Raw genomic sequence first — 24,947 nt, forward strand, 5'->3', positions numbered from 1 at the left:
GACATTTGTGTGCAGGTTTTTGTGTAGGCGTAAGTTTTAACTTTTGGGTATATGTGGTGGGGTGGGGGTTAGTAAATACCAAGGAGTATAATTGCTTGATTGTATGGTAACAGTATATTTAGTTGTGTGAGAAACTGCCAAAATATCTTCTTCAGTGGCGGAACAATTTTATATTCTCATCAACAATTAACGAGAGTTCCTGATAAATCACATCCTTTCCACCAGTGTTTTGGATATTAGCCATTCTAATAGGTATGTAGTGGAATCGCATTTTTTAAAAATTTGCAATTCTCTATTGACATATGATGTTGAGCATCATTTTATATGCTGTTTGCCAACTGTATATTTTCTTTGGTGATGTGTCTGCTTTGATCACTTGCCCATTTTGTAATTGGGTTATTTTCTTACTGTGTTTTAAGATTTTGTAGTAAATTTTGGATACCAGTCATTTATCAGATATATATGTTCAGCAGGAATTTTTGTCATTGTGGCTTGTTTTATTCCCTAAACAGTACCTTTTACATAGCAGAATTTTAAAATATAGTAAAGTCCAACTTTCCAAATTTTCACTCATAAATCATGCTTTTGGCATTATATCTAAAAGAGTCACCAATCCAGCCCTGCTGGGCTATTGCCCTTTAGAGAAGTCCTGTGGCTGTGGCCAGCTGTGGCCCATAGGGCAGATGTTTTTGGAGAGCTTTTGAGAAAGTCCTGGAGGACACAGGTGGTGTCAGAGATGCAAGAGAGACACATAGTTACGTGGCTTTGGGGTAGAGGGCCTTTTTCCTCTTCTGCATGCAGACAGGTGCCACCCCCACCCCAGATCCACTAGCTCTACCCTCCTGACTCCCACTGGCCCTGCCTTGTCAAGCTCACATGCTGTGGAGGAGGTGGCTAGCTGCAGCCAGCTTTGGCCTGCTTGCAGACTTTCTTGGGAGGGTCCAAAGAGGGAGATTCAGCCAGACTTGGAGGGTGGTGGAGCAGCAGGCAGGTGGAGGTCAATTTCAGGGTGCCTTGTGCCCTTTGCTAGCCTGCCCCTGGGTTCTGGCTGGAAACCAGCCTTGTGTTATGCAGTCTGGCTCCTCTCACATGCACCTAGGCCCAACATAGGTAGGCACAAACTATGGATTACTTTGTAGCTCCAAACAGGTAGGGCTGGTCACAGGCAGCACCTGATATTGACCTGCACTGCAGCCTCTCACAGGAGGCCCCAGAACCAACATGCCTGGTGCTGGGCTTCAGACCACAGCAGAGCACTACCCAATTAGTTCCAGAGCACCACACCTCAAGGGAGATATCAGCAGAGACCACACCCTGATGGGGCAAATTCCGCTTCATGAATCAGCTCCCACACAGCAGTTCATAAACTGTTGTCAGGGTTAATCCTCATAGTCCGCCAGCCTGAGGATCTATGCAACCCATAGAGGGGCTAAGAGCAATCAAGACTCAACTATACCAGGAAGCCTCATATAACCTACACCTATACAACAGACATCCTAGAGCACCTAGCTCAGGTGATCAGGGAGCCTGCACCACTGAGCATCTCAAGGCACCTACAACATAAGGCCACCATACAAGACTCGGAGACACGGCACAGCTAATACATAGAAAAAAAATGGAGAGCAAAGGAAATATGCCCCAAAGGAGAAAATAAGAGAAATCCCCATAAAAAGAACTGAGTGAAATGGAGGCGATCAATCTACCAGATACAGAGTTCAAAACAATGATTATAAGGATGTTCAAGGATGCTTTACAGTATGCTTTACAGTAAGGATGCTTTACGGTAACAATGGAGGAACTCAGAACTTAAAAAGAAATAGTAAGCATAAAAAAGAACCACTCAGACCTGAAGAATATGGTATCTGAAATTAAAAAAAAAATGCAGTAGAAGGGATCAGCAACAGGGTAGATGAAGTAGAGGATTGAATAAGCAATTTGGAAGATGAGATAGCAAAAATACCTAACCAGAACATTAAAAAGAAAAGAGAATTTTAAAAAATGGTAGCTTAAGGGACTTCTGGGACATCCTGTGTAACATTTGCATAATATGGGTACCAAAAAGAGAAGAGAAAGACTAAGGGGTTGAGAACCTATTTGAAGAAATAATGACTGAAAATTTCCCTAATCTGGTGGGAAATAAAGACACCGAAGTCCAGAAAGCACACACAATCCCAAACAAGGTGAACCCAAAAAGGCCCATCCCAAGACACATCATAATTAAAATGCCAAAAGATAAAAAACAAAGGGAGAATCTTAAAAGCAGCAAGAGGACATTTGTCACCTACATGAAAGTTCCCATTAAGACTGTCAAGCAGATAAAACTTTGCAGCCAGAAAGGATTGGCAAGAAATATTCAAAGTGATGAAAAACAAGGACCTGCAACCAACTAATCTATTAGGCAAGGCTATCATTGAAAATTGAAGGGGAACCCTGATTGGTATGGCTCAGTAGATTGGGCATCATTCCACAAACTGAAAGGTTGGTGACTCGATTCCTAGTCAGGGCACATGTCTGGGTTGCGAGCCAGGTCCCTAACTGGAAGTGTGCAAGAGGCAACCAATAGATGTTTCTCTAGCACATGGATGTTTCTTTCCCTCTTTCTTCCTCCACTCCTCTATAAGTAAGTAAATAAATAAATAAATAAAATCTTTTCTATTTTTTTATTGTTATTCAAGTACAGTTCTCTCCATTTCCTACCCACAACTCCCCCGCCCCACCAATCCCCACCTTCCACCCTCAATCCTACCCCTCTTTGGCTTTGTTCATATACCCTTTATACATGTTCCTTGATGACTCTTCCCTTTTCCCTCCTCCCCATTATCCCTCCCCCTGCCTGTCTGGTTACTGTCAGTTTGTCTTTAATTTCAGTGTCTCTGGTTATATTTTGCTTGCTTGTTTGTTTTGTTGATTAGGTTCCACTTATAGGTGAGATCATATGGTATTTGTATTTCACCACCTGGGTTACTTCACTCAGCATAATGCTCCACAGGTCCATCCGTGCTGTCATGAAGAGTAGGAGCTCCTTTCCTTCTGCTGCATAGTATTCCATTGTGTAAATGTACCATAATTTTTTGATCCACTCATTTACTGATGGGCATGTACATTGCTTCCAACACTTGGCTATTGTAATTGTGCTGCTATGAACATTGGGATGCCTAGTTTCTTTTGAATTGGTGTTTCAGGATTCTTAGGGTATAATCCTAGCAGTGGAATTGCCATGTCAAAAGGCAGTTCTGTTTTTAGTTTTCTGAGGAAATTCCATACTGTCTTCCACAGTGGCTACACTAGTCTGCATTCTCACCAACAGTGCACTAGGGTTCCCTTTTCTCCACAACCAAGTCAGCACTTGTTTCTTGATTTGTTTATGTTGGCCATTCTGACTGGTGTGAAGTGGTATCTCATTGTGGTTTTAGCATCTCTCTGATGGCTAGTGATGCTGAGCATCCTTTTATATGTCTCTGGGCCCTCTGTATGTCTTCCTTGAAGAAGTGTCTATTCAGGTCCTTTGCTCATTTTTTAATTCAGTTGTTTGTCTTCCTAGAGTGGAGTCCTGTGAGTTCTTTATATATTTTGGAGATCAAACCCTTGTCTGAGGTATCATTGGCAAATATGTTGCCCCACATGGTTGATTCGCTTTTCATTTTGCTGATATTTTCTTTAGTAAAGCAGAAGCTTTTTATTTTGATGACATAACACTTATTTATTGTTTCCTTTATGTCACTTGCTCTAGGGGACATATTGGTGAAAATACTGCTGCATGGAATATCTGAGATTTCCCTGCCTGTGTTCACCTCTAGGAGTTTTATGGTGACATGACTTATATATAAGTCTTTTATCCACCTTGAGTGTATTTTTGTATATGGTGTAAGTTGGTGATTGAGTTTTATTTTTTTGCATGTAGCTGTGCAGATCTTCCAACACCATTTGTTTAAGAGGCTATTTTAACTCCATTTTATGCTTCTGTCCCCCTTGTGGAATATTAACTGACCAGAGAGACTTAGGTTTATTTCTGAGCTCTGTATTCTGTTCCATTGATCTAAGTGTCTGTTCTTATGCCAGTACCAGACTGTTTTGATTACCATGGCCTTGTAATATACTTTTATGTGAGGTATGGTGATCCCTCCTTCTTTGTTCATCTTTCTTAAAAGTGCTGTGGTTATTTGGCACTTTTTATGGCTCCAAAAATTTTTGAAATGTTTGTTCTGTATCTGTGAAATATGAATTTTTAATTGGAATTTTAATAGGGATTTTGTTGAATCTATAAATTATTTTGGGTAGTATGGACATTTTGATGATGTTAATTCTTCCAATCGATGAACACAGTATATGCTTCCATTTGTTTGTGTCTTCCTTAATTTCTTTCTTTAGTGTTGTGTAGTTTTCTGAGTATAGGTCTTTTACCTCACTAGTTAGGTTTATTCCTAGGTACTTTATTTTTCTTGTTCTTCTATCAAATGGGATTTTGTCCTAATTTCTATTTCTAATATTTCATTGTTGCTGTACAAAAATGCCTTTGATTTCTGAATATTGACTTTGTATCCTGTTGTTTTGCCAAATTCACTTATTAGGTCGAGTAGTTTTTTTTGGTGGCATTTGTAGGGTTTTCTATGTACACTATCATGTCATCTGCAAACAATGACAATTATGTTTCCTCCTTTCCAATTTAGATGCATTTTATTTCTTTTTCATGTCTGATCACTATGACTAGAACTTTCAATACTACAGTCGTTCCTCGCTATATCGCGGTTCATTTATTGCGACTTCACTGTATCATGGGTTTAAATATATATATATATATATATATATATATATATATATATATATATATATATTTTGTTTGTTTGTTTGTTTGTTTTTATTTTTATTTTTATTTTTATATATATATATAATTCTGTATTGCGGAGTTTTTGCTATATCACGGGACTTTGCAGTATACTGTACCCATATAGAATTTTATATGTTGTTAAAGTTATGTAGGTTTAAGAGTGTAGAAAGAGTGTAGAAAGTGTTTAAGAGCTAATGAAGTGTTTATAAGAGTGTGGGAAAGGTTAATAAGAGAGTGGGAAAGGTTTATAGGAGTGTGAGAAGGGTTTATAAAGCCTTAAAATATATATAAGTAATAAAATAAATATAATGCTGCTACTTCATGGGTTTTCACCTATTGCAAGCATCTCTGGAATGTAACTCCTGCGATAGGTGAGGGATCACTGTATATTGAATAGAAGTGGTGAAAGTGGACATCCTTGTCTTGTTCCTGATCTTAGTGGGAAAGCTTTTAGTTTTCACCAGTTGGGTATGATGTTGGCTGTAGTTTTCTTGAATATGGCCTTTATAATGTTGAGGTATGCTCCCTCCACCCCCATTGCTGAGTGTTTTTTATCATAAATGGATGTTGTACCTTAACAAGTCCTTTTTCCGTATCTATTGATATAATCATGTGATTTTTGTCTTATCTTTTGTTTATATCATGTATCATGTTTATTGATTTGCGAATATAGTACCATCCTTGCAAACCTTCATTGAATTCTGCTTGATCGTGGTGTGTGATCTTTTTAATATATTGCTGGATGAGGTTTGCCAGTATTTTGTTGAGGATTTTAGCATCTATGTTCATCATTGATATTGACCTGCAGTCTTCTTTCTTCCTCATGTCTTTATCTGGTTCGGGGATTAGGATGATGCTGGTCACATAAAAAGTTTTTGGGAGTCTTCCCTCTACTTGGATAGTTTTAGAATAATTTGAGAAGCATAGCAGTTAGCGTTTGCTGAAAAGTTGTGTAAAATTCTGCTGTGAAACCATCTAGTCCAGGGCTTTTGTGTGCCAGGAGTTTTTTGATTACTGCTTCAATTTCACTAACTGTTGGTATTTTGTTCAGGTTTTCTACTTATTCTAGATTCAGTTTTGGAAGACTATATGTTTGTAGAAATTTTTCCATTTCACCCAGGTTTTCAAATTTCTTGGCATGTAGTTATTCACTGTAATTTCTTACAGTCCTTTGTATTTCTATGGTATCAGTTGGAATCTCTCCACTCTCATTTCTGATTTGTTTGGGTCCTCTCTTTTTCTTGATGAGTCTGCTTAAAGACTTGTAGATTTTGTTTATCTTTTCAAAGAATGACCTCCTGGATTTATTAATCCTTTTAATTGTTGTTTTAGTCTCTGTGTCATTTAATTCTGCTCTGACCTTGAGTATTTCCTTCTTTCTACTGGCTCTGAGCTTTGTTGTTGTTCCTCCAGTTCTTGTAGATGTAGGGTTAGATTATTTGAAATGTTTCTATCTTTTTTAAGTAGGCCTGTATCACTGTGAACTTTCTTCTCAGGACCACCTTCACTGTGTTCTGTAATTTTGGACTGTTGTGTGTTCATTTTCACTTGTTTCCAGAAACTTTTTGATTTCTTACTTGATCTCAGTATTAACCTATTCATTGTTTAATAGCATGCTGTCCAGTCTCCATGAATTTTACTGTTTTTGAGTTTTTTCCTTGAGGTTAGTTTCTAGTTTCAGGCCCTCGTGGTCAATAAAGTCTTTTTATTTTTTTTAAGTTGAAGGGAAGCCCTGCCTGGTGTGGCTCAGTGGATTGCACATGGGCCTGTGAACCAACGGGTCGTTGGTTCAATTCCCAGTTAGGGCACATGCCTGTGTTGCAGCCCAGGTTCCTAGTAGGGGGCTCATGAGAGGCAACCATACATTGATGTTTCTCTCCCTCTCTCCTTCCCTTCCCCTCTCTCTAAAAATAAATATATAAAATCTTTGTTAAAAAATTGAAGGAAAATAAAGTTTCCCAGAAAGAAAATGCTAAAGGAGTTCATTACCACCAAACCGGTATTAGAAGAAATGTTAAAGGGTATTCTTTAAGCAGAAAGAAGAATAAAAGAGGAACATAATTATAAAGAATAAAATGGTGATAAAAATGTACCTATCATTAATCATTTTAAATATAAGTGGATTAAATGCTACAATCAAAAGACAGGGTAGCTGAATGGATAAGCAAACAAGATCATTATAAATGCTGTCTTCAAGAGGCCCACCTCAGAACAAAAGATACATACAGTCTAAAATTAAAGGGAATGAACTTCTGGCCATGCGGAGGTGAAAGTGTATACACTGTGCCTCCTCACACAACCAAAAGAAGGACAACAACGAGTTGAAAAACAAAAAACAACCAGAACTGCCAGAAAATCAAACTGGATGGAAGCCCAACAACCAAGGAGCTAAAGAAGAAACATTCATCTAGAGTGGTAGGAGGGGCAGAGATGGGTAGCTGGGGTGAAGAGGACTCATGGCAAGGTGGTCTCTGGAGGACCTTGGTGGGTAAGCTGGTGGCATGAAAACCAGGCGGTCCCACATTTCCATGGGGATGAACCAGGAGGAAAAACTGGGAATCGAGACAGACCATGCAACCCAGGGTTCCAATGCTGGGAAATAAAGTCTCAAAACATCTGACTGAAAAAAGCTGCTGGAGTTGCAGTGTTGAGAGAAACTCCAAGCCTCACAGGAGATTTTGTTGGTGAGACCCACAGGATACTAGTATGTACAACACCCCCCCCCCAAGGCCTGCTCTGGAATTGCACCAGAAGAGCCCAATTTTCTTGTGGGTGGTGGAGAAGTGACTGAAAGCTGCCCAAGAGCTGAGAAAACAGCATTGTTCTCTCCCTGACCCATCCTCCACATACAGCACCACAATGCAGCAATGTGGGTTTGCCCCGCCCTGGCGAATACCTAAGGCTCTGCCCCTCATGTACTAACATATGCCTGTTACATATAACAGGCATGTTGAGACCAAAGCAAAAAAATGGCCCAAATGAGAGAAAAGATCAAATCTCCAAAAATATATCTAAGCAATGAAGAGATAAACAACCTATCAGACGCAGAGTTCAAAACACTGGTAATTAGGATTCTGACAGAAATGGTTGCGTATGGTCGCAAAATAGTGGAAAGAGTGGAGGCTATGCAAGATGAAATAAAGGAAATGCACAGGGAACCCACAATGATGGGAAGGAAACCAGGACCCAAATCAATGATTTGGAGCAGAAGGAAGAAATAAACATTCAAGCGGAACAGAATGAAGAAACAAGAAATCCAAAATGTGAGGAGAGAGGCTTAGAAACCTTTAAGACAACTTTAAACGTTCCAACATCCGAATCATAGTGTTGCCAGAAGGAGAAGAGAAAGAGCAAGAAACTGAAAACATATTTGAAAAAATAATGAAGAACTTCCCTAATATGGCAAAGCATATAGACTTCCAGAAGTTCAGGAAGCTCAGAGAGTTCCAAAGAAGTTGGACCAAAGGAAGCACACACCAAGGCACATCATAATTACATTATTCAAGATTAAAAATAAGGAGAATATCTTAAAGCAAGAGGAAAGGAGACAGTTACCTGCAAAGGAGTTCCCATAATACTGTCAGCTGATTTCTCAAAAGAAATCTTGCAGGCAAGAAGGGGCTGGAAAGTATTCTAAGTCATGAAAGGCAAGGACCTACATCCAAAATTGCTCTCTCCAGCAAAGCTTTCATCTAGAATGGAAGGGCAGATAAAGTGCTTCTCAGATAAGGTCAAGTTAAAGGAGTTTATTATCACCAAGCCCTATTATATGAAATCTTAAAGGAACTTATCTAAGAAAAAGAAGATCAAAAGCTATGAAGAGTAAAATGACAACAAACGCAACTATCAACAACCGAACCTGAAAACAAAAACAAACTAAGCAAACAACTAGAACAGGAACAGAATCACAGAAATGGAGATCACATGGAGGGTTATTAGCCAGGAGGGTGAGGGGGAGATTGAGGAAAAGGTACAGGGAATAGTAGCAACTGGAAGGTAGAAAATACACAGGGGGAAGTTAAGAATAGTATAGGAAATGGAGAAACCAAAGAACTTATGTATGACCCATAGACATAGGAGTGAAATGGGACAATTGTAATAATATAATAAAAAATATATTCAACAAATTAAGAAATAAAAAGAGAATGCAATCGGAATGTGAAGAAAAAGCTTGAGTGGCAATACATAGATCTGGCGAAACAGACTTTAAAACAAAGCCTGTGGTAAGAAGAGACAAAGAAGGACACTACATAATGATAAAGGTGAATCCTATGGGAGTATATAACCCATGTAAACATTTATGCACCGAACATATGAGCACTTAAATATGTAAAAAAAAATCTTGATAGATATAAAGCAAGAGCTTGACAGTAATACAGTCATAGTAGTCCTTTAACACCCCACTGACATCAGTGTATCAATGGGTAGGTCTGATAGATCTTCCAGACAGAAAATCAACAAAATGGTGGCCTTAAATGACCCACCAAATCAGATGGATTTTATTGATATTCAGAGCATTTCACCCCAAAGCAGGAGAATATACATTCTTTGCAAGTGCACATGAAACATTTTTTAGGATAGACCATGTTATGACACAAAACAAGTGTCAGTGAATTTAAGAAGATTGAAATCATATCAGCCATTTTCTCTGACCATAGTGATATGAAACTAGAAGTCAGTCACAAGAAAAAACAAAAGAAAACAAGACAAGCATAAATGCATGGAGGCTAAATAACGTGTTTCTAAATGATGAATGGGTAAACAATGAAATCAAGAAAGAAATCAGAAGACACCTCGAAACAAATGAAAATGGAAACACGATAATCCAAGATCTCAGAGATACAATGAAAGCAATCCTAAGAGGGAAATTCATAGCATTACAGGACTACCTAAAGAACAAGAAAAAATCTCAAAATACCTAACTTTAAGGAACTGGGGTGGGTGTGGGGGAACACACCCAACCAAGCATAATGGTCAGGGCTCATTTCTCTTATCTTTAAAACTGGCATCATGTCTACCTTGCTTGTAATGAATAAAGAAAATAATGTTCCTAATAAACTGGCACACAAGTATATCATCTATTTGCAAAAGGACTTGAAGATTCAAAGAACCTGGTTTTGTTTTAATTTTTAGCCTGGAGAAGAGGAGATTTTGGCAGTGAGGCATGGCAATGAAGGCAAGAGCACCTAATGTTTGTTGAATGTCACCTAAAGTGACAGGCAGTATGCTTGACAACCTTGATATAGATCACCTCCATTTAATCAGATTTGGCATTAAAGAATTTGTGTTATTGTAATTTATACATGTTTAACAGAGATTTTAAAGTACATATCTGTGCAAAGCAAAGTTCTAGGCAGCATAGCAAATACCAAGAAGAACCATACTTGATCCCTGTCCTGAAGAAGTAGAGACAAATCTGTACTCAAATATTTTAGGAAGTAAAAGGCAATATGAAGAGGAAGGGCCAAATGAAAGGAACTAGCACTAGCACAGTAAGAGCAAGTCTTCACATGGATTCAGTTGGCTTATAACCAACCTTGCATCCTTTACATGAAACATTGCTGTTAGTGCACCTGCTGCTGCTCTGTAGCGAGGCTACCCTCAGTGACTGGGTATGGTTGGGTCTGAAGGCCAGAGAACAGGCAGCTCCATTTATCTGTCTCTCTACCCCAGATCTGTAGGGCTTTACAGCCAGCTATCACTAGCTAAGAGGTAATTAGACATGATGTTGTAGCAGCCTTAAATTTTGGAATATGTGGTTTTATGTAATGCCTACTTTCCCTCACCCTTTACCAATCAGTTAGTCTTAAAATCCACAGCTTCCTAGTATGCTTCACTTCTTCCACTTAACTTCAAGTTTTACACTTTAATTCTTGTTCACTTTCATGAGTGTTAGTCCCTGTAAATGTCCAAGGGAGGACTGGTGCCCATGTGTCAGGACATGAACAATGATTTTCCATTTGCTTGGAGATTGGTAACTAATATAAATATTTTAGATCTGACACTGCTGTTTCTGTTGGGATTTCTTAACATTTCTATAGGCTTTGGCAAATGAATTTCTAAAATTAGTATAAATATATATCCACACAAGCTGGTATGTCCATTTATTGTTATGTTTCAATTTTTCTGGTGGTCATTCATTATTCCCAACTCAAGAAGAGTCTGAAGAACTTGGTATATGCTTTTCTAGCAAACAATTGAAATTTTTCTCAGTCCACAAAAGTGGTAAGTCACCTGGCAGACATTACAGTCTAATAAGGCATACCTATTTTATGCTGTGCTTCTAAGAGGTTGGCTTAAATATAGAACTACTTTATGGCTTAGATTTAAATCAGAAAAGGTGAATCGGTACAAGTCAGTGTCATGGGATTCTGAAGAAAAAGTTATTGCTTTCATTTATCGAAGAAGGGTGGATAGAGAATGTGATGTGATGGTGGAATCAGGGTCAGCATGTCATTATAGAAGAGATTCCGGGAGGTGAAAGATGGCAGCTTTGCTCCAGGCAGCGTGATTCTCGGCTTCTGTGAAGAGGAGGAAAACTCACAGATAGGTGGAGGGACAGAGCAAGTAGCCTAGGTTACCAAAACATTTTTGAAAACAGGACATCAATAATTATAGTGATCATTGAAAAACCAGACGGTAAGGACACTGCTTCAGGAAAAAAGGGACCCAGGGATCAGCGCGGGGACCAGGGGGGTTGCAGTCCCCAGGCCCGGTGCTCCCAGGTCTGCCTCAAGGAACCCAGGAGAGTGGAGTCACTGCTCCCTCCCCAGACTACGGGGGTTGAGCAACACCAGGGGAGACCTTGTGGCTTAAAGGCACAGAGAGGGCAGTTGGACTGGGAGACAATCGCCCAGGGGCTACAAGCACCCACCCATAGCCCTGGGACAAGTGAGTGCCTCCAGCCGGCATGACCAAGGGTGGCCTGGAAGTGCGCCCGCACCCCCAGCCCGGTGGGAGTGTGGATCGGTGGAAAACCCAGACCTCACAGCCCCGATCAAGGAAAGGGCGCGGGTGTTAGGTGTCTGGAGCCTGCTTAACTGTGGAAGCGCATGCCCCCTCGGGAATCATGACTCTCGCAATGTGAACCCGGAAGGGACTCGCGCTTAGTGTTCCTAGAGTCCAAAACTCAAAAATTTGGTGGATGGGCGCGCCCTTTCATGATCCCCAGAGACTGCACTGTGAATCCACAGAAGTTGAGGGTGCTTCCCGAGAACATAGGGCCCGCTGCGGTGGAATTTGGGGGAACGGTACATCTCCTTGCAATCCCCGGAGTTTGCATCATGAAACCGAAAAGATGCAGGAGCCTGCGGCAGTGAGCTCCGGAGAGTGTGCTCGGGGTGCCCAGGGTCCTGTAGGGGAAAGTCAGATTGGCTATGGGGAGAGCACTCTGCTGGCCCTGGGGATAGTACCTGAGAGACTTGCTGAGATTTGACTGGGAAGAGTGATAAGCATTTCAAACACCCCTCAGCCTGCTGAGGCCAGCAGGATGAGAAAAACTGGTCTGGCCAGTTAGAAACCAACAGGAGGTTTTTTTTGTTTTGTTTTGTTTTGGCTATTGTGGGTTGATTGATTTTATCTTGTGTTTTAAGTGACTTTTTATTTTTCAATTCTTATTATTTTCATATGTCTCAGTCCCTTATGTTTCTCTTCCATTCATCCTAGTATTATTCTTTCCACTCCAAATTTATCTCTCCTGCACTCCATCTTCTGCTTTTTTCCTTTTTTTTGATCTTACAAGTTACTGTAAATTTGTATTATCTTTTTCTCACTTATCTGACATTTTTTATTCTAATAGTATTTTGGTATTCTTTTTCTTTCTGTATAATCTTCTTTGCGTGGCTGGTTATACTGTCATTTGATAGGTTCCCCCTGGTATCTCAGTCACAGTGTGTTGATAATTTACTATCCTTCATCTGTGTTCCATTAGTACACCTCTCAAGGTTCTATACTCCTTATTCTTGTTATCTAGATCTCATCGATTCTGCCACAAGATTGTTGCTTTAATATTACTGTCAATAAGACCTAGTTCATATAATTGTAAATACTACTCAACACCCCTACCTGATCTCAGCCCACTTCGCAATTTCCTGAACTATATTATTGTGGGGGTTGTCTCTATTCTTTTACACACTACTCCTATTTACTAATCTTTATTTCAACCCTACCTTAGAATCTGACCTCCCACAGCCTCACAGCTTTCCAAATCGAACTACCAATTCTTTCATCCCCAATAAGAGTCTTACCTTCTTTCCATCCTTTCTAAAACATGGCTAGTGGGGTGTGGAAGATCACGGTTAACACTATAAGTAGCCAAAGGATATTCCATCTCTTCTCTACTGGCTGCTAATACAAATATCATAGTATACTGTCTTGCTGTCTTAAACCATTTTGCCTTACTCCTCCAACTATTCACAAAAAAGGGTAGGGGGAAGTTCTGAACACCAGGATACACAAAAGAGACTGCACCACTGAATCTCACAGGTATTCTACCACAAATGTTCACACCATAATCACAGGGAATCAGAACAGATCAAATTAAGAAACAGAGGCTAACAAAAAGAATCCTACGAACAATGAGAAAACAAAGAAACAATCCCCAATTGAAGGGAAAGGAGGAAGACTCAGAAAAAATGCTAAATGAAATAGAGGCAACTCAACTATCAGATATTGAGTTCAAAACAATCATTATCAGGAAGCTCAATGAACTCACAATCAACTACCAGAAACTAGAGGGAAGCTACAATGAACGCACTGAAAACTACATCAGCATGAAAAAGGAAATAGAAACTATCAACAAGGGCCAAGAGGAAATGAAGAATGCCATTTCTGAACTGAGGAACACAGTAGAAGGAATGAAAAGCAGGATTGATGAAGCAGAAGATTGGATTATCGAGCTAGAGGACAAAGTAGAAAACACCCAGAAAGAGCAAGAAAAGGAAAAGAGGCTCTGAAAGAATGAAGAGGGATTAAGAGAAATGCAAGACAATATGACACATAATAATATCCATATAATAGGGATACCAGAAGGAGAAGAAGAAGAGCAAGGGATAGAAAACCTATTTGAACAAGTAATGAAGGAAAACTTCCCTAATTTGATGAGAGAAAAAAGTCACACAAACCCAGGAAACACAGAGAGTCCCAATTAAGAGGAACCCAAAGAGGCCCACCTCAAGACACATCATAATTAAAATGGCAAAATTTCAAGACAAAGAGCGAATCTTAAAGGCAGCAAGGGAGAAACAGGAAGTAACATACAAGGGATCCCCAATAAGGCTAACAGCTGACTTCTCAATGGAAACACTCCAAGCCAGATGAGAATGGCAAGAAATATTCCAAGTAATGAGAACCAGAGGTCTGCAACCAAGGCTACTTTACCCAGCAAGGCTCTCAATCAAGAAAGAAGGCCAAATAAGCTTCCCAGACAAAAGAAGTCTAAAAGAATACACCTCCACTAAACCAGCTCTGCAAGAGATGCTAAAGGGACTGCTTTAAGGAAAGAAAGGGAAAGAGAGAGTGAGAGAGGAACACATGTACATAAAAGGCTATGAATATCTACCTATCAATAATAACCTTAAATGTAAATGGATTAAATGCTCCAATCAAAAGACATACAATAGCTGACAGGATAAGAAAAACATGACCCACACATATGCTGCCTACAAGAGACCCACCTCAGGATAAAAGACCTGCACAGGCTGAAAGTTAAGGGCTGGAAACAAATCTTCCAAGCAAATGGACAGGAAAAAAAAAAAAGCCGGGGGAGCAATGCTCATATCTGACAAAATAGACTTCCAAAAAAGGAGCATAAAGAGAGACCCAGAAGGTCATTTCATAATACTCGAGGAAAGAATCCACCAAGAAGACATAAATATTGTAAATATATATGCACCCAACATAGGAGCACCCAAATACATAAAGAAAATCTTAGAGAACTTCAAGATATGGAGAGCAACACAATTATTGTGGGGGATTTTAACACCCCACTGTCAAAAATGGACAGATCTTCCAATCAAAATATCAACAAAGATATTGTGGCATTGAACAATACCCTTGATGAAATGGACTTTACTGATATATACAGAGCCCTCCATCCCAATGAAGCTAAATATACATTCTTTTAAAATGTACATGGAACATTTTCAAAGATTGAACACATGATAGGACACAAAACAAGCCTCAACAATTTCAAGAAAATTGAAATCATACCAAGCATTTTCTCAGACCACAAGGGACTGAAGCTAGAAACCAACCCCAAGGAAAAAAACCCAAACACTCAAAATCATGGAGATTAAATAGCATGCTATTAAATAATGAATGGGTCAAGAATGATATTAGGGAAGAAATCAAAAGGTTTCTGGAAACAAATGAAAATGAACTCACAACAACCCAAAACTCATGGGACAGAGCCAAGGCAGTCCTGAGAGGGAAGTTCATAGCGATACAGGCCCACCTAAAAAAGCTAGGAACATTTCAAACAAACAACCTAACCTACGTCTACAAGAACTTGAGGAACAACAACAAAGACAGCCCCGAGCAAGCAGAAGGAAGGAAATAACCAAGATCAGAGCAGAATTAAATGACATAGAGACTAAAAGCACAATTGTAAGGATCAATGAATCTAAGAGCTGTTTCTTTGAAAAGATAAACAAAATCGACAAGCCTTTAAGCAGACTCATCAAGAAAAAAAAGAGAAAACCGAAATAAACACAATCAGAAATGAAAGAGGAGAGATTACAACACATACCACAGAAATACAAGGGATTGTAAGAAATTACTAGGAAGAACTGTATGCCAAGAAATTCGAAAACCTAGATGAAATGGACAAATTTCTGGAAAAATATAATCTTCCAAAACTCAATGGAAAAAGAAGCAGAAAGCCTGAACAAACCAATAACAGCAAAAGAAATTGAAGCAGTAATCAAAAAACTCCCAACACACAAAAGCCCTGGACCAGATGGTTTCACAGGAGAATTCTACAAAGCATTTAAGGAAAAGCTAACCCCTATCCTTCACAGACTATTCCAAAAAATCCAAAAAGATGGGAGACTCCCAAACTCTTTTTATGAGGCCAACATCATCCTAATTCCAAAACCAGATAAAGACACAAGAAAGAAAGAAAACTTCAGGCCAATATCGCTGATGTTGATGCGAAAATCTTCAACAAAGTACTGGCAAACCACATCCAACAATATATTAAAAAGATCATACACGATGACCAAGTGGGATTCATTCCAAAGATTCAAGGATGGTACGTTATTCGCAAATCAGTAAATGTAATACATCACATAAACAAAAGCAAAGACAAAAACCACATGATCATATCAATAGATGCAGTAAAAGCATTTGATAAAGTACAGCACCCATTTATGATAAACACACTCAGCAAAGTGGAAATAGAGGGAGCATTCCTCAACATAATAAAGGCCATATATGAGAGGCCTACAGCCAACATCATACTCAATGGGCAAAAATTAAAATCTTTTCCACTAAGATCAGGAACAAGAAAAGGCTGTCCACTTTCACCGCTTCTATTCAATATAGTACTGGAAGTTTTAGCCACAGCAGTCAGACAAGAAAAAGAAATAAAAGGCATCCAAATCGAAAAGGAGGAAAAAAACTGTCACTGTTTGCAGATGACATGATAGTGTACATAGAAAATCCTATAGACTCCACCAAAAAACTGCTTGACTTAATAAATGAATTTGGCAAAACAGCAGGATACAAAGTCAATATTTAGAAATCAAAGGCATTTCTGTACACCAACAATGAAACAGCAGAAGCAGATATCAAGGAAAAAATCCCATTTGAAATAGCAAAAAGAAAAATAAAATATCTAGGAATAAACCTAACTAACGAGGTAAAAGAGCTGTAGTTAGAAAAGTACATAACAGTCAGGAAAGAAATCAAGGAAGAAACAAACAAATGGAAACATATACCGTGTTCATGGATTAGAAGAATGAATATCATCAAAATGTTCATACTACCCAAAGCAATTTACACATTCAATGCAAATCCTATTAAAGTACCAATGGCTTATTTCACAGATGTAGAATAAACACTTCAAAAATTTATATGGAATCATAAATGACCTCAAATAGCTGCTGCAATTTTCAGAAAGAAGAGTAAAGTAGGAGGGATCACAATACCTGAAACTAAACTATACTACAAGGCCACTGTAATCAAAACAGTCTGGTACTGGCATAAAAACAGGCACATGGACCAATGGAACAGAACAGAGAGCCCAGAAATAAACCCAAGTCTCTATGGTCAATTAATATTTGACAAAGGAAGCAGCAACATAAAATGGAGTAAAAATAGCCTCTTCAACAAATGGTGTTGGGAGAACTGGACAGCCATGTGCAAAAAAATGAAACTCGAGCACCAACTTACACCTTATACAAAAATAAATTCAAGGTGGATAACAGACTTAAATATACAACGTGACACCATTAAAGTCCTAGAAGAGAACGTAGGTAGGAAAATCTCAGATATTTCACGCAGAAACTTTTTTACTGACGTGTCCCCTAGAGCAAGGGACATAAAGGAAAGAATAAACAAATGGGACCTCATCAAAATAAAAAGCTTCTGCACAGCTAAAGAAAACATTATCAAAATAAAAAGAGAACCAACTGTGTGGGAAAACATATTTGCCAATGATACCTCAGACAAGGGTTTAATCTCCAAAATATATAAAGAACTTACATGACTCCACTCTAAGAAGACAAGGAATCCAATTAAAAAATGGGCAAAGGACTTGAACAGACACTTCTCCAAGGAGGACATACAGAAGAGTCAAAGACACATGAAACAATGTTCAATATCACTAGCTATCAGAAAGGTGCAAATTAAAACCACAATGAGATACCACTTCACACCAGTCAGAATGGCCATGATAAACAAAGCAACAAACAACAAGTGTTGGAGAGGTTGTGGAGAAAAGGGGTCCGTAGTGCACTGTTGGTGGGACTGCAGACTGATACAACCACTATGGAAAGCAGTATGGAACTTCCTCAGAAAACTAAAAATGGATCTGCCTTTTGACCCTGCAATTCCACTGCTGGGGCTATATCCTAAGAACACTAAAACACCAATACAAAAGAACCTTTGCACCCCGATGTTCATAGCAGCACAATTTACAATAGCGAGGTGCTGGAAGCAACCTAGATGCCCATCAGTAAATGAATGGACCATAAAACTATGGTACATTTACACAATGGAATTCTATGCAGCAGAAAGAAAGGAGCTCCTACCCTTTGCAACAACATGGATGGAGCTGGAAAGCATTATGCTAAGTGAAACAAGCCAGGCAGTGAAAGACAAATACCATGTGATCTCACCTTTAACAGGAACCTAAACAACAAAACAAAGAAACAAGCAAAATATAACCAAAGACACTGAAATAGGGGACAGACTGACAGGGACCAGAGGGGAGAGAAGAGGGAATTTCAGGGGAGAATGGGAAGGGTTTACAGGAACAAATTTAAAGGACACATGGACAAAAGCTAGGGGGAGGGTGGTAATGGGAGGGAAGTGGGGAGGGTTGGGTGGGTGGGCTGGATTGGGAGTAAAAGGGAGAAAACTGTACTTGAACAATGATTAAAATTAAAAAAAAAAAGAAAACCTTATATGCAAAAATTTCGTCTAATTCCTGACATGTAAGTCACAAGAAACTAAATATAAAATTATATTCACAAGTTGACAAATATTTTTCTGAATGAGATATTGTTTCAAAACCCAGTAATAAATGCCTATTTTCATAAAAAAAAAAGAAAAGAAGAGATTCCTTGAGCAGGGGGATGGAAAAATGATTAGAATTTGAACAAATAAAAATATAGGAGAAATGCCATTTAGAAGGTAAGGATGTTACTGAATAATGACATAAAGACAAAATGTAGGGCAGGTAAAGGAAAAAATGAGAAATCAATACAGTTGGACAATAGCGGACATAAGTGATCAAAAATTAAGTTAAAAGATAAGTTATAGCATGATGAAAAAAAAGATTGAATGTGAGAGTAGATTTGTCATTTAAGACCTATTCACTTACCTTGGGAATGTTTAGAAGACACACTTTTCCGTGACTATGAGAAATAAATTTATAACTGATCCCTAGCACCCTCAGAGAGCTCTGTGATTGCTCTTGTTTATAGGTTAGAACTTACAGAGGGATGACTATGCTCATTGAATTGGGAAACCTAAATGCACTGGGAGTAATTGGAGTCCCAGGTGGCAGAGGCCAAGTAGCAGTACTCAACCACAAAGGCAAAGTGGGTATGTTTACTGTAATGAACTGGCGAGTCAAAACAGCACTGAGACATATGTCACTGGCTACTTGATCATGGTGCTCCTAAAAGTGAAATAGATAGGATGCCCATTAAATTTTTTATTTTATTTTTAATTGAATTTATTGGGATGACATTGTTTAATATAAATTATATAGATTTCAGGTGTACATTTCTTTAATAGTCAGCTACATGAGGTGTGTCCAGAAGGTATCCAGCCATGTAATATAAAAAATAGAGGCATTTACTGAAGAAGATACAAGAAACATTGTACATAGGACAATGACGCCTCAGTCCCCTTCAAAGTAGGCACCTTGGGACCTCACACAGTTCTCCCAGAGTCAATTAGTTGCCCCATCATAATTTTCCTTAATCTCATCGGTGGTTTGAAATTTCTTCCTTTTCAAAGGTGATTTTAATTTTGGGAAAAGCCATAAGTCACAGGGTGCCAAATCTGGGCTGTAAGTGGGCTGAGTCACCTGGGTGATTTGATGTTTTGCCAAAAAAAACTCTACACAAGACATGATTAATGAGTGGGTGTGTTGTCATGATGAAGTTGCCAATCACCAGTTGCCCAACTGCAGCCTTCTGAGTCACCCTAATAGTTTCTGTGGAAGAATATTCAAACTTAACACGAAATTTGGTACAGATTCGTGGCTCTACTCAGTCATTTTGGATGCCATATCCACACAGTACACGTGCTCACTCAATAGCGTCTACCATCCCTACTGACTAGTACAGTGAAGTCAGTGTTCACACATGCGCATTCCAATCCACTCCTTGGCTGCCAGGTTACATTAATGTTGTGCAAATATTCTTCAGATTAACAATGGCTGGACTTTTTTTGGACAGACCTCAGTACGGTCAATAATATTGTAATAGCCCTGGCTGGTATAGCTTAGTGGGCTGAGCATGGGCCTGTGAACCAAAGGGTCATTGGTTTGATTCCCAGTGAGGGTACATGCCTGGGTTGTGGGCCAGGTCCCCAAGTAGGGAGCATGCAAGAGGCAACCACACATTGATGTTTTTTTCCTTCTCTTTCTCCCTTCCTTCCCCTCTCTCTAACAATAAATAAATAATTTAAAAAAATATTGTAATAACTATGGTATCAAGTGGGTAGACTTACTGGGTGATCACTTAATAAGTTATACAAGTGTCTAATCACTATGTTGTACACCTGAAACTAATACAATATGTCAAATATAATTGAAAAACTTTTTAATTAGAAAGAAACCAGTGCTGTGTGGAATACCATGAGGGTGAATAAGGCATTATGTAAGTCCATGGATGGAAGTTTTGACAGAAGTATTGCATTCAGGAAATGCAAATATATATGCAGAGCCAGTGTCTGTTCTAGTAAGAAAAAAGTGTTGCCCTTCCATGTTGAAAGTGGTCCAGTGTGATCCACCTGCCACTGGGTAGCTGACTGATCACCCTGGGGAAGGGTGCCATACTTGGGACTCAGTGTTGGTCTCTGCTGACAGGGTGACTAGAAAATGAGGTTGACCATTGTCCATAGAATAGGTCATCCTATCCACTTGAATATTGATATCCTCCTCCACAGAGGTCACTCTTTGGTGAATATTCACATGGAAAACAAATACTTTAACTTTTCTGCCCATTCAGGGATGTATATCCATATATTCTGCAATGTCCTTGTCATCAATTTTTCAATCATATTCCTTCCAGGGTGCACAATCCAGGTGCACTGCTCAAAGACCTGCCCACTTAGAGGATTTCCCTTCACCACTGTCCTTCAGGGAAGTTCCAGAAAGGGGCTGACTGCTGCAGTTGTGCACTTCGAGGTGGTACCTGCATATCATGCAGAAGATTTGAATCTTCTCTTTTTTTGCCAACTGATTGCAGGAATTTCCACAAAGTAATAGGTATAAGCTGAGAAAGAGAAGCCTGCTTGGACCCAATCATATATATATACCACTTCCGCTTGATGATGGAGTGCTGCTGTAGACACCCAACTTCGTGATTTGAAGGGTCAGATAATACCCAGTTTATAATGGGTAGCTCATGTTGCCTAGTAACCTGGTGGTCCATGGTTAAGTGTTCAGTTACTACTACTGCCCAGTAGCAAGCTAAGGGCTGTTTCTCAAGACAATAGTTTACCACAAAAGATGGTAATTGGGAGAACTGTGTGAGGTCCCAAGGTGCCTACTTTAAAGTGACTGAGGCATCGTTGTCCTGTGTGTAATGTTTCTTGTATCTTCTTCAATAAATATCCTTATTTTTCATAGTACATGGTTGGATACTTTCTGGACAGACCTATGTACACAGCATTGCTTCTAATCAAGGAACTCACTTCATAGCAAGTGAAGTGTGGTAATGGGCCCAGGCTCATGGACTTCACTATGTTCCACCATCCTAAAACAGTCTTGATAGATGATGGAATGGCCTTTTGAAAGACTCAGTTACAGTGACTACTACGTGGTAATTAATACCTTGTAGGGTTCTCCAGAAAACTTTACATGCTCTGAGTCATCATGTAGTACACAGTACTGTTTTTCTCATATGCAGGATTCACAGAGCCAGGGATCAAGAGATGGAAATGGGATGTTTTTGCTTCCTGTTTCCACTTTGCTTATGCTCTCCTGCCCTAGAGGCCTGAATTCCAAAGGAAAGAATGCTTGCACTAGGAAATAACAATGATTCCACTGAATTAGAAGTTAAGACTATCCCCCAGCCACTTTTGTTCTGTCATGCCTATGAATCAATGGCAAAAAAGAAGTCACTGTGCTGTCTGGGGTGATTGATTCTGATTCCCAAGGGGGAATTGGACTGCTACTCTGCAATGGAGCTAAGGAAAAATATGTCTGGAGTGTAGGAGATCCTTTCTGTTGTCTGTTAGAACTGTGCCCTGTGATTAAGTTCAATGGAAAATTGCAACCCAATTCAGGCAGAAATACTAACAGCCCAGACCTTTTGGGAATGAAGGTTTGGGTTACCCCACAAGGTAAAGAAAACAATCAGCTAAGGTGCTTACTAAAGGCAAAAGGAATATGGAATGGGTATTGGAAGAAAGTGGTTATAAATACCTGCTATGACCACATGACCAATTACAGAAATGAAGACTGTAATTGTCATGAGTACTTCCTCCTTACTTTGTTTTGAATATTTTCTTTGTGTGTATCTCAAGTATCTTTGCTTTTTTCCATCTTCGGATCCCCAAAAGATATATTGACTTTATATTATAGTATTTAAGTATTGTTAACTCGTATTTCAGCATATAAGTTACAAGATATCAAAGGAAGAATAAACATCACCTAAGGACTTTGATCCTCTTTGGGGGAAGGGTTTAGTCTATTTTTGGTTGTATTCAGGATAGTGTATCATGTTAAATGGAATTGTGACCTTGTTATTGTCTAATTTCAGGGATGAGTGTTTAAGGAGTTGTATCAGAGTGCCAAGTTGACAAAAGGTGGACTTGTGATGGTTAAGTGTATGAGTTAGTTTGATTGAGCCATGGATCACCAAAATGTTTGATAAACATTATTTTGGGTCTTTCCTAAAGGCGTTTTTAAATGAGGTTAACATTTAAATTGGTAGACTGAGCAGAGCAGATTGCCCTGCCTAATGTGGGTAGGCTTCATCTAGTCAGTTGAAGGCCTTACAGCTAGAACTGTAAAATGTTTAGTCATTTCCATTAACTCCCTTTTTTAATATTTCTAGGTTATTGAATCATTGGGAATTATTATTTATAAAGCATTGGACTATGGATTGAAGGAGAATGAAGAAAGGGAATTAAGTCCTCCCTTGGAGCAACTGATTGATCACATGGCCAACACAGTAGAAGCAGATGGCAGCAATGATGAGGGTTATGAAGCTGCAGATGAAGGCCTAGAAGATGAAGAGGATGAAAAGAAAAAAATCTCAGCTATCCACTCATATAGAGATGTCATGAAGGTAAAGCAGGAGTTTACATAATACTTGTTTCTTTCAAGAATTATTTCACATAAGAAAAATTGATTGGTGATTCAGCATTTGATAATAGTCCCTAGACATTCAGCTAAAAGTGAAATGAAGAAGGAACTGAAATACTCTAGATTCTGTGATTCATTCAAAGCTTCAACATGACCTTTTAAAAAATCACTTTTAGGTATTATATTCCTTATCATTACAATTTGCCTCCAATAGATTTATGCATTTTCCTTTTTCAAATGAAGTAGACAACAGCTGTGATCCATTCATTTGTATGAAGATTCTGAATCTGAACTATCACAGCTGATTATTTTACTTTGCTTTCTTGACCTACCCTGTGCTGTTTATGTGTAATGAAACAAGTTTTATAGCTGTAATTGAATTTTTCTCTTCAGTTAAATTTTTCTAATGTACTTGACAGCCATAGTTTCTGCAGTGCTAAATGCAGAGAGTAAAATTAATGCAGATTTGCCAAATTAGTCTTATTAAAAGAGCATTCTGTTTAGAATTATTTATATATGATGTTTACTAGATTTTGTAAGCAGTATTGGCTATATACCACTTATTTTCCAACTTTTTATAAAGAACTTCAGAGACAGGAAAAGAAAGGAACCAGGTACTTCTCAGGTATATTATGACACACCCTGATTCTTGCTCCTTCTTAGATAATAGATCTCTCAGGAACTCTGGAATGGGACTGTGCAGTTATGATTCTTAGGAAATTCAGATATGTTATGTAGTTATGTGAATATTCATAACCAAACAGCATATAAAAGTAAAATACCCTCTTATATATACACATACATACACACATATGAATTGATATGTCACCCTTTACACATTTTATATATTCTGGATGTTAAAAATATTTTAAAATATGTACATATTTAAAGGCCAAATAAAACTTTCTGCAGACACAATGATCTACTTGTTCTCTGTAGACCAATGATAATAGTGATAAAAAGTTAAGAGTAAAAGGTTTTCCATTAAGGAACAAAACTACTTATACTCCTAAAACTAAGATAACAGCTTTTCTGGTAGTGGGTATGGGTGTGGAGGGTGGAAGGGGAGTTGGTGAACAAAGAATGATGAAGAAGGAAGGGAACACCCACTTAACCAGCTGTATTCAATTAAATTAACCCTAGCACCTATAGGATGATAGATGTCATAGCCAGATTGCTTTCTCTCTTATACTACAGCTTTGGAAGATGTGGGCTAGAGATTCACTGGAATCTTACAATTCTTATTCAGTGGTACTAAATATGTTAACTTACAAAAAAATTCTTGAACATTCAGTAGTGTCAACTGATAATTTTTATTTTGTTTTATTATTTTTAATTTGACCTTCTGTGTCTGCCTTCTTACCTATCTTATTTCTATCATAATATGAAAAATAAATAGTTAAGACAGTGTTTTAAAAAACAGGTTATATAGAGTGGAGGGAAACTGTAAGTATACCAGTTCAGTTACATTTTTTGGATATTTATTAGAAACTATCATATCCTCACCTCTTATTTGTTTCTATTCTAACACAAACTGATCAATAAAAATTTTTCACATCTATAACAATATGTTCTGAATTTTTAACTTTAGTGAAGTGAGATGAAAAATAAGTGCTGAAACATGACAAACTGAAATTTTAAAATATCATAAAGCCTATTATTTATGGCTATATAGTGACATATGAGTTTCTGATTTAGTTACTGGGTAGAAATATTCAGTCAGTAAAGTGAATCTTTGTTTACTTTGTTGGAAGAAAAGAATGAATTGAAGAAAATTGCTGTTTCTTTGTTGGAAATGGAAATGTTGAACTAAGTTTGAATACTATAAATAATAGAGTATTTAGGAAGATGGAGACAATTTTTGGGTTTTTTCAGTGAGCAAGACCTCTTTAGTGTGTAATTTTTCCC

At 38.4% G+C, this 24,947-nt stretch overlaps 1 protein-coding gene across 4 annotated transcripts in view; it reads left to right on the forward strand.

The window, feature by feature from the left end:
- Positions 1 to 24,947, forward strand: part of SPIRE1 (spire type actin nucleation factor 1) — a 303,603-nt gene that overhangs the window by 125,352 nt on the left and 153,304 nt on the right. For all 4 annotated transcript variants that reach the window (XR_006786997.1, XM_045849961.1, XM_045849959.1 and 1 more), the window contains exon 3: positions 22,789 to 23,022. Coding sequence is in view for 3 of the 4 variants with exons in the window: in XM_045849961.1 (XP_045705917.1) it covers positions 22,789 to 23,022 (234 nt within the window). In the remaining variant the exon portion in view is untranslated. The remainder of the gene's footprint in view (positions 1 to 22,788; positions 23,023 to 24,947) is intronic.

Source organism: Phyllostomus hastatus, unplaced genomic scaffold, assembly GCF_019186645.2.
Source record: "Phyllostomus hastatus isolate PE091 unplaced genomic scaffold, TTU_PhHast_1.1 phas_contig_80, whole genome shotgun sequence".
NCBI classification, from domain to species: domain Eukaryota; kingdom Metazoa; phylum Chordata; class Mammalia; order Chiroptera; family Phyllostomidae; genus Phyllostomus; species Phyllostomus hastatus.